Source organism: Parasteatoda tepidariorum, chromosome 9, assembly GCF_043381705.1.
Source record: "Parasteatoda tepidariorum isolate YZ-2023 chromosome 9, CAS_Ptep_4.0, whole genome shotgun sequence".
Lineage (NCBI taxonomy): Eukaryota > Metazoa > Arthropoda > Arachnida > Araneae > Theridiidae > Parasteatoda > Parasteatoda tepidariorum.
In genome coordinates, this window is record NC_092212.1 from 9,811,471 (window position 1) to 9,822,822 (window position 11,352).

Consider the following 11,352-nt stretch of genomic DNA (forward strand, 5'->3'; position numbering starts at 1 on the left):
GGAGTAATGTGGCATAACTATCACTAAGATCATTAAATATCAATTTTCTAGTATATAAGACATTTTAACTTTATTTTATCTTAAGATACTTTTTGAATCCTTTTGATAGATGAAGGTTGACATAGTTTGTAACTCCTCTTCCCACAATAGTAGTTGAAGCTGGTAATTCCCAACTACTTTTAATAAACCACTTAGTAAATTATTCTAAAAAAAAGTGACTTGAATCAGTGATCTTTATTTAAAAACTTGAGTGATTTAAATCATCCTCACCCTGGCTAGAAATTTTTATTTATTTAATTTTTTTTCTTCTTCCCAAAATTGCTAATTTTTATGACTAAAAAGGTTGGTTGGGAACATCAGCTTTATGATAAACAGCTCTTTACTGTAAACCAAGTATTCCTTCTCTTTCAGGAAGGAATAATTGTCTTTTGCTAAAACATAACTTCTTCTTTTCAGATTTCGGGTTTAGTAACTATTATGAAATGGACAAAATGCTGTCAACATGGTGTGGAAGTCCCCCCTATGCTGCACCAGAATTGTTCGAGGGAAGACAATACAATGGCCCCAAAGCTGACATCTGGGTATTGTATTTTTTAAATTTTTTTAAGATACTTCAATTAATTGTTAGGAGCTGATGTGGCTCAGGTGATAAAGCGATCGCCTTCCAATGAGGCTTCAAATCCCAGGGGTGGCTGGTGGATAAGAATTCTGCACCCGACAAGCATGTTTTAAAAAAAGAAAGTTTTTTTTAAAAATTTGTTAGAGTAGCCTAACCATTTAATCTCAGTATATACGAGACTTGCAGAGATGATTATGCTCTGGAAAAAATCCGACCTCCAAATTTTTTGCTAATTGCGATCCAAGGTCCAAAAGTTTCAAGAAATCATTGATTACATTTAGGTATAAAAATTCTTGTATCTAGAAATATTAGAACTAAAATTTATACTTGGCATATTTTTCATTTGTAAATATTTCTCTGGTAGAATAATAAATGTGATTAAAGATAAAAGTAAACTTATACATAATTATTCATTTAAATTATGCTGCATATAATTAATTTAGAATTTCATGTTTGGAAAATATCAATGACTTAAATTTAAAAAGACATTAATTTTTTGAAATGCGTCATTAATGATTTTACTCAAGAAATTTTCAGAATTTTTGAGTTGAGCTCACAATTACCCCTGGATTTATCTCAGAATATATTTCCTACTTCCGTTGTAGGATAACTGTAGTATTTGGTAGTATATCTATTGTAAAAATAAATTGTAGTTTGACAGTGTGATGAATATATTTATTCACTTCATTAGAATTCATTTGATTTGCTATTATGCTAACATTTATATTATTCTTTTAGAGTTTGGGAGTTGTATTGTATGTGTTGGTCTGTGGAGCTCTTCCTTTTGATGGTAGCACATTGCATTCATTGCGGAACCGGGTACTGGCTGGAAAATTTAGGATACCTTACTTTATGTCTAATGGTAAGGGTGTTTCAAGAATTTATATAGTAGTTGAATTTTTTCATTGGTTGATTTGACTCAAAAAATCTTATAAAATTTTGTTTTCCTCATTACATTTATTGCAGCAATAAGCTTTGTATTACTTATTCTTTGCTCTAATTGCTTTGTATAAAAAGTGCTTTGTATAAAATTACTTAAAGCATAAAAACATGCTAGGAAAGTTATTCTCTGAATTTCTCTGAGAAATTAAAGATAATCCATGGATACGAGAAGACATTATTATATTTCAGATCTAATTTCATGTATGAAGCAGCTAAGACGTTTTTAAAATTACGGTGGTTGATAAATGAAGAAAAGTTTTACTCAGTTTAAATTTTGTTTAAAATGAATATGTTCCTCAATATATCCTACCAGCAAATTGTGTAAATTCCGTCTTATTAAAGGGTCTTATTTTATCTACTTAAGTATTATTTATCTGTTATTTCTTTTTTTTTGTTCTAATTATTTGTTTGTAAAAAATTTAAGTTGATATTTTATTAAACTTTTATTGTTCAAAACTTAAATTCTATAATTCTATGTGTATGTAATTCCCCATTTTTAAACTTTAAGAATTTTAGATTTTTGCAGGAAAATTAGTCAGCAATATAGACTCTGTTCCAAGTTTTATCTTAATCACACATCCAAGTTTTATCTTAAAACACCCTCTGATAACATATTCATTAACTTTATTGCTTTAAGGTGTTTAAGATAAATATTGGAATATAAAATAATTAATAAAATTAGTTTTGAAATATTTTGGAAAATAATTTTCTAACCAAATACTTTTCCAACCTTATACATCATAATTATTTTCACATACAATGGTAACACTAAGATAAGTGAAATTACAGAAAGTACAAAATGATTTCAATTTCAATTAAACCTGGGAAAACTCCCTGCAAAAATTGTGAATAAAGTGGGACTAGTTTCACCATCTCTTAGCAATGTTCAGAAATAAAAAATAATTGCTCGGTTTAAAGAGACGAGTAAGTAATTTTATGATTAATAAAATTTTAATTATGCTATTCTCTTCATCGCATGGCATGCAACATCGACCATACGGTCACAAAAACACCAAACCTGTGAGATGTGAGTTTGATAGAAAAGGGTTAAGTATTGATTTGTGATACTTAATATGAATACCATTTTTTTTAACTTCATTTTTGTCGAAGAACACATTATGGGCAGGTGTTACAGAATATACAACATTAGTCAATAAATAATAATATTGTTCAATTTTTCCTCTTTTTAAATGATTTAGGTTTTTAGTGTGGTTAGATCTTTTATTACATTTAACCACCTGTTTTTGGGCTTGATTCCATTGGTTTCCGATTTCAAATTTTTTCCAGCCCTATATTTTTGTTCATAATTTCTGTATGACCCAGCCATCATTTTAAGCGTTTTAATTTCATGAATTTAATAATGTTTCTTTGTTTAATGAAAATATTAAGTACATTGTTTCTAGTTCTCCACTGCAAATTGTTTACAATTTTCCTAACAATCAATATTAAAATTTTTCTTTCAAATACTGTGAATTAAATTTGTCTTTATTCCTCAAGGTTTAGGTTTCATTACCATGAGTTATTATTCTTAATTGTTATGCTTATTACTGTTATTAAATTATTTATTTGAAACTGTTTTATAAAATTTCCTTTTAATTTCTCTAGTAAAGAATTTAGTCTTAAATAAGTATTGGTATAAGTAATAGCTTTTATTTAAGTTTTTGCATCTTCGAATTTATTTCTTCTGAAAAATTATTATTGATTATTGAGCCAAAGTAAGTGGAACTAAGCTTCAAATTCAAAGTTTATTTTATATACAATTAAATTTTAATTGACATTACATTCCATACATTCTGTTACATTATTCGATATAAAAACGAAAGTTTTTAATCTACTTTTTCCCTTTGTCTAGAATGTGAACATCTGATAAGGCACATGCTAATAGTAGATCCAGCAAAAAGGCTCTCAGTCGATCAGATAATCAAACACAAGTGGATAACTCTGGATGAAGATGATGAGTTTGAGAGAACTCTCAAAAAGTTCAGTGTGAACGCTGCTAAGCAAGAAGAGGAGCCTGTCTGTGAAGTTGTGATAGATTACATGCTCCAGCTACCTGCCTTCAAGAGAGAAGACATCGTCAGTGTAAGTGTTAACCATTGATGCTTCTGATTTGTAAGTGTTAAACCCAACCTTGTATTTTGTTTAGTGCGCAAAATCAAAAGCCTACATAACTGCCAATTCTACTGGTTTTTTCCAGTAGACTACTAGATTTTGTCAGTTTATACCGGTCTACCAGTTTCATAAAAATTCTCCTGTTTTTTGTATATTTTTGAAAATTCCCTAAAATTGAGTAAGTTTCCTTCAAAAATTCCTATTGAAATAGAATTTTTGTGTATATTATTGCTTGCTTATATATTTAAATAAGAACTAATGCATAATGAAGCGAGCCTCATTTATTAAAATTACTTTAAAACTTTTTTTGTTCTAAAATGTTAAGTTTATTTTATTCAGAACTCCTTTTTTTTAAAAATTAATTGAATAATCTTTCAACTATCTTTGATAAATTAAATACCTATTACTATTCAAAATCATGAGTAAACATAATACATAACATTTCAAGTTCATTTTTTGGAAAATATTGCAGTTTTTCTATTTTGATGACTGTAAAAACCCATAAATTTCCCTTTTTGTAAAATATTTAGTACCTTATGCACCGATCATCATGAAATTTATATTATTTTGTAAAATCTACTGAATTTTTTCGCATTCATGCTGACAGCTATGAACCAATCATCCTAATTATTTTTGATCTAGTCATTGGATTATTATGAACTAAAATACAATTTTTGAGAATCAAACCATAATTACACTTACTAATTTGTGCACATAATATTTTAGGTTACAAAATAAATTTTTTTTCCTTCTTTCCTGCATCATTGGATTGGCCTTGTGAGCCATTTCCCTTCTAGCAGCCTAGTATAAAACAGCCTTTGAAAGATAGTTCTCAATCGGTAAATCAGTAATGATCATAAAGTTACACTTTGTCAAGTGTTCAAAACTGATCGCTTCGCCTGAAGAGCACAGAAGACTGTCAGAAGCTTCTGAAACACCAATCTGGCGAAGGTGAGCCTCAAGATAGTCGTGACCATTTAACGTACGAAAATTTGCTATGAAAATCTGTCGTGCAAGGTCCATGAGTTAAGGTTTACGGAGGAGGCTGGACTAAATCTTTCCAGCAGCATCCACATCTTGTACATTCGTTATGTTTGTCTATTGCTCTGACAATGGATGGTGGAGAATATCTGGTTGTATTGGAGAGCAAAAGCGCATTGAGGAAGTCTTAAACCGCGATTTCCCAAGCGATCGGACCACACATTTCCGGAAACGTCTCAATGGCTGAGGTGCCACAGAAAAAAGAATGTACAAAATAAAATTGTATAAACTATTTGTTCATGGTGCGTAGCGTTTTTAAAAAGTGCTTAAAGGTGCTTATTCTTGATTTTCATTATTTAAAAGCCCTTAAAGGTGCTTTTTTCATTGGATGTTTTTAAAAAGCGCTTAATTTTCATTTTCAAAAATGAGATTTTTTTTATTACCATGTCGATTTTCGTATGTATTATGCAAAAGTGTGCTTTCCACATTGTTCTATTCAACGTTTTCACAATTCATTTCGGCGTACCGTTGGTCCATAGGTTATGAAAGCGCCAATCATTTTACATGTTTGATGAAATGCTTATGAGTCCATGTGTGCATCTACTGAGCTGGGTTCGATGAGATTATTGCCTTCTCATGTGCCTGTCTGCTGCATTTTGCAAGCTCAATTTCAAACTTTTTTTCCACCCTCTGATATTGAACCGAAAAATCTCTCAATCATTTTATAACGGCTAATATAATCAAGAAAAGAGTTCTTTGTCAGAAACTAGTTATTTTCTCATGATCATCTAAAATCTTTGAAAATTACTTTGCATTTTGCTAATGTATATAGTGCTTAAAAATATTTCTTGAGTGCTTATTTTTTGTTGAAATATTTGACTGCGCACCCTGTTGTTAAAATATGAATGCTTTTACAACTAAGTCAATTTTTCTTACCAACTATACTACTTAACAGCTATGTCATTGCATTAAAAAAATAAATCAAATGACTTGATTAAAATTTATTATGGTGTTCCATGTTTTTATTTTGTTCAATGCACTTCAACAAGAGCATAAACTACTTATGCCAAAGTATCGATTTTTCAATTATAATTTTTTGTATAATATTAAGTACTGTGAAATGATTACTAAAAATAATATGGCCAAAAAAAATCTTGTGTTAGTAGTAAAAGTTTAAAAATAAGTTTCTACTCTGATTTGCAACAAAACTTGAGTATCTTTTTTTTTTTTTTAGTCTGTGAAAGAAACCAAGTTTGACCAGTACAGTGCTATGTACCAACTGCTGTTAGAAAAAATAAAGCAACATCAACGTATGGCCTTATTGCCCCAGAATCTGCCAGTCTCTGCCCAACCTCAAAGAAAAGCTAGTATTACAACTGGAGTTGGTGAGTTGCCTAACACAAAGTTTAATTTGACTATTGTATCTGAAATTGTTTCTATTATTTTTGTAGCCATTTTTGTTCAAACACTGTAACGTTAACAAAAACTTTTTCTTTTAAGTGGAAAAATCACCTCCTGCTGAAGTTTCTGTTGAAAATGATCAGCCAGCTACACCCAAGCCCATGTTCAGCCCAATACCAATTGTTCAGCTGGTCACTGAGAATGAGAATTTGGAAAAGGTAAAACAGACATTGTTTAGTTTTTATTTATTTTTTAATTATCATGTCAGCATATGTATTGGCAGGAATGCAGTGAATAATAAATAAAAATAAAAAAAATAAATGAAAAAAAATTAGTGACAAGTGCTGTTAGCCACTTTAATTAGCTGACATTCATAATTAGTCAGCTAATTATGAATAAAATTAGCCACTTTTTCTACTTCATATCAGTCATTGCATTTCACTTTAACAATCTTGTAAAAACCTTGAAAATTTGGACGCAACTTTAAACCAGTTCCAAATTGTGTTCTTTGAATCGCCACTAAGTCATCTTTTCTGTACTTGTGGGGTTATTTTCACTTTCTGTTGTTGGTTGATTTATTCTGCTCTTGAATTTCCAGAATTCGTTGCTGTGCATCACTTCTAAGATCTTCTCGTTGTTTCATAAAGTAGTTTTCATATTTGTCCGTTAAAATTTCTTTAATCCGTAAATCTTCTTTGTTTTTCATGCATATTCCTATCANTTAATTTATGGAGATGTCTATGTATAACTCTTGTTCATTATTTATAGTATAACTGTGCTACGTTACCTGTAGATTTATTTTTATAATCTTAGTTTTGAAGAATGAATTATTGGAATGAAAAATAAAGGGAAAAAATGTAGGGGCAAGAATGCAGTGAATTAAAAAGAAGAAAAAAATCAGTGACAATCACTGTTTTAATTTCTGAACATTGTTAAAAGTATTGTAAATTGTTTTTTGAGGAATTTGGCATTTCCCTTATTGACAAAATAGTTACTTGCAACAATAATTATGCCATAGTAACCCTTAATTTTATGTATACAGTCCTTGTTCTTTATTTATGGAGATGTCTATGTATAGCCCTTATTCATTATTTATGGAATAACTGTTCTACATTATCTGTAGATTTATTTTTATGTTGACATTAGTTTTGAAGAATGAATTATTGGAAAGAAAAATAAAGGGGAAAAATGTAGGGGCAAGAATGCAGTGAATCGAAAAGAAAAAAAAATCAGTGACAATCACTGTTTTAATTTCTGAACATAGTAAAAAGTATTGTAAATTTTTTTTGAAGAATTTGGCATTTCCCTTATTGACAAAATAGTTACTTGCAACAATAATTATGCCATAGTTACCCTTAATTTTATGTATACAGTCCTTGTTCTTTATTTATGGAGATGTCTGTGTATAGCCCTTATTCATTATTTATGGAATAACTGTTCTACATTACCTGTAGATTTATTTTTTTGTTGACATTAGTTTTGAAGAATGAATTATTGGAAAGAAAAATAAAGAAATGTGGTAATGGTATTGAATTTTGTGTAAAGTTCTATCAATGAAATTAGCTGCCTGTTGCAATCAGTTTGTCTACCACCACTTTTCTCCTGCTGCCTTGGACTCTATTGCTCTAAATGCATGGAATTTAATACACTTCGCTTTTAAATACACTTCGTTTTTAATCTTGGGTAGAGTTTGGGTGGAAATAAAAATGCAAAAAGGAGAAAATTTCAACCAAAAAGTATAAAAATAAATGAATATCATAAATACAATAAATATCCTTATAATATGTATATGAAGTTCAGCAGATGAAGAAAACAAGAAAAAAATTACAGGTAAAGAAAAGTGAAGAAAAATATTATTTAAATAAAATAACATAATAAAAAAATTTAAAAAACTCCTTTTTGTAGATATAATCGTGTGAGTTGATGAAGTGGTTATATCTTTTTTCCCTGGATTTTTATTAAATTATTTTTTAAATTTTTAAAAATTTTTTTTATTTTATTTTAATAATTTTTTTCTTCACTTTTTTTATTCTGTAATTTTTTCCATGTTTTCTCTAGATTTTGAACTTATTTTATGAGTTCTATATACTTGCAGCTTATGCACAGTAAATAAAACTTATTTTTTTCTTTTTATCCTTTTTGTATTTATTGTGTTATATATATATATGTGTGTGTGTGTGTGTGTGCGTGTGATGTTGGTTACCATCAATTAAGTCAACTTAAAATAATTACTTATTCTTTAATTATAACACAGTCACAGAGACTTCTAAGCACACAGGATCGAACCACACAGGTTCCAAGTTTCACACAGAAACATACTTCAACTAACAATTCCAACTGACTACCTCTTCCTTTACATCTAGAAAGTTCTTTAAGGCGAGCTACATCTGGCGTACTAACAGAGAGGCTGTTGTCTCACATGTTAAACTTACACATATATATATAAACTATATTGAAACTCATTTTTGCTAAAAAAAGTAGCTAAACTAAATATTTGTTTTGCTGTAACAATAGTATTTCTCTTATTGTCATACATCATGTTTTAAATCTAAACCAGTGTTTGCTGTGGTGCCCAAATTAATATTTAAGGAAAAGTTTTAGGTTACCTTTTGTTATAAACTACATGTTTTTCTTTTCTGTTTAGTTTGGAGATGTTGAATTGGAATCAGATGAAGATGATAAACAGAATGAAAATGCCCATTCTCAATATCATGTTGTGAGAAGACACACGGTCGGACCAGACAATGCAGATGCCCCTGATCCTGGTGCAGTCGGGTTTCTTCCTAGAGGAGCTCCCTACTATGGCCCCACTCTTCATCCTGGAACAGCACTGCCGGTCAGCGCACTGCCCCACACCAACTTGCCTCAAAATCTGCCCCTTGTCCAGAACCAAAATCCTCAAATGTTCTGCGTAAAAGACCAACACTTACTGAAGCCACCCCAAGTACTTGGTGCAGGTTAGTGTTTAGAAATTCAAATAAATTAAATGATAAAAGTATTAGTCAAATTTCTTCAGTTTTAAACTATGGAGATTTTACAGCACTTGTTTTGTAATGATGTGACCCTAGTTTAAATCCCTGCGATGATGAAAATTCTGCTTTCAAATTGCACTGACCACATTAATAATCCGTGCTACGGGTTCCCAGCATGGACTTGTTTCTTAACGCCGGTTGACCATGTGCACAATATCCTCAGAGGTAGACATGTTTTAGAACTTTGTTGTCTTCAAGGTGTATCGAGATGTTTAGCGTGATTTTTCTCTTTGTGTAATATGATGATGTAACATTATTTTTCTGTGTTCATGCGAGTTAGTTCTATGAAAAAATCCTCTGTGAAGGCTAGTTTGTTTTAATGATTGATTCAAGAGTTCTTTTGTCTTTTGAGTTAAATTCAAAACTATACTTAATAACCTTTACACATCAGCTATGGCAGCCTATTAACATTATTTTCTAGTGCTTTTGCTGAATGGCACTAAAATTTTCCTTCATTTCTAATCAATAAGTTCTGTCCGGGCTCGAAAAAACTCAGAAATTTTACCCTTCCCCGAGGACGGCTTGTCCAACAATGTACACATCCGCCTTTGAAACTAACCCATCGCTTCTAAATAAATATAAATATAATTTTTTCTTATTTATTACAAACATTTATATAAATTACACAATGAATTATTCATTACTAGGATTACATTAGACAGTTATAAAAGAAATACTAGGTTACTAATAGTAAAACCTAGTATTTCTTTTATGAAATAATTTAAATGACAAAGGTCAAGTTATCTGGAATGTCAATTTATCCGAGGGTACTGCATTTTTTAAATGAATCAAATATGACGTTTGCCAGTTCCACAATCAAGCCAATGATTTACAGAGGTTTCTGCACAGAAATCTGAAAGGGGTTTTCCATTTAGGTTGATGTTCATAATTGCGTTTGACGCTTACGTAATGTGTTTTTTTTGTAAATTCATTGCTGAAAAGTCCCTTTCAACTGCTGCAGTATTCCCAGGCAGAAAAAACATCAATCCACCATGCGCAGTATGTTGCTGTATGGGATTTCTAGATTAGAGGGTCATTTTAGAAGTGAGGCGCTAGACTCTTGTAAGATAATAATAATTGAAAGTGTATCACGAACATTAACGAGAAAATGGCCGTCCGCGCGGACGTTTGATTCGAGAAATTCGTTGTCCGCGGGAAATGTTTGACCACCAAGGATGGGCGGTTTTTCGAGTACCTCTTTTTTAACAAATTTTTCTAAACGAAATATTAGTGGGAACTATTTATAGTATTAGAAGGTTATTAACTATTAAACTAAACTCAGTGGTGCGGCAGCCTATTGAAGGGCAGGGAATACTGTTCTCAGTTTTCTTGACCTTGGGGTGCGAGTAAAATGAAACCCCCATGCATGCTCGGTACTCATTTTATTGATACACTGAGTCAACCTTGCCCGGCACGAGGACTGGCATGGGAGCACGAAGCGCTACCACTCTACCATGGGATGCCACCATTAACTTTTAGCGTTTATTTATTCATGGTTGCCACTCCACAGGGAGAACAGGGAAAACCTGGAAAATACAGGAAATTTAAAAATCACCTAAAATAACAGGGAAAATACAGGGAATTTGGATTTTTTCTTTACAAACTGGGAAAATACAGGGAATTTTGTTTCTATCTTTTGTCTTTTAAAAAATGGTGACTACTCAAAGCGTAATCTATAGGATATTTAACCATGATATTTCAGCTATACTAAACTATTTCATTTACTATAGCATTATTTAAGTATGTTCAGCTGTTTTTCTAGCAATTAAAACTAATATATAAAGTTAGCCCACTATAGCTCACGCAAGAGCTCAGTAATTGTTGTTTCCTCTTAATATATCGCTTATGATATGTACAGGGAAAACACAGGGAATTTTTTTTTCAGATTTGAGTGGCAACCCTGTATATTTTTTTAAAGGTTTGCTGCAAGTATATATTTTATAAATGTACATGGACTCATAGATCTGGTCTAGCTTAAGGATAAGCAGCAATAGCATACAATTTATATAGTAATTACACAATGATAAATTTTTCATTTTCATGCCTAAGATTCTTCCGACTTTTTAAACTTTTAAGATTTCAATTCTTAACATTTTAACTGTATATTGTTGCTTACATTTTATTATCTTTAATCAAAATTTATACCTAAAATTTTGCAGTCAGGTGGGCTGCCAATATACTCTTATTGTAAAAAAAAAAAAAAAAAAAAAAAAAAAAAAAAAAAAAAAAAAAAAAAAAAAAAAAAAAAAAAAAAAAAAAAAAAAA

At 30.6% G+C, this 11,352-nt stretch overlaps 1 protein-coding gene across 4 annotated transcripts in view; it reads left to right on the plus strand.

Moving 5' to 3' along the window:
• LOC107453172 (Salt-inducible kinase 3) overlaps positions 1–11,352 on the plus strand; it is a 44,608-nt gene that overhangs the window by 15,987 nt on the left and 17,269 nt on the right. For all 4 annotated transcript variants that reach the window (XM_043049986.2, XM_043049987.2, XM_043049988.2 and 1 more), the window contains exons 5-10: positions 457–581; positions 1,358–1,481; positions 3,414–3,643; positions 5,889–6,039; positions 6,155–6,273; positions 8,700–9,012. In XM_043049986.2, coding sequence (XP_042905920.1) covers positions 457–581; positions 1,358–1,481; positions 3,414–3,643; positions 5,889–6,039; positions 6,155–6,273; positions 8,700–9,012 — 1,062 coding nt within the window. The remainder of the gene's footprint in view (positions 1–456; positions 582–1,357; positions 1,482–3,413; positions 3,644–5,888; positions 6,040–6,154; positions 6,274–8,699; positions 9,013–11,352) is intronic.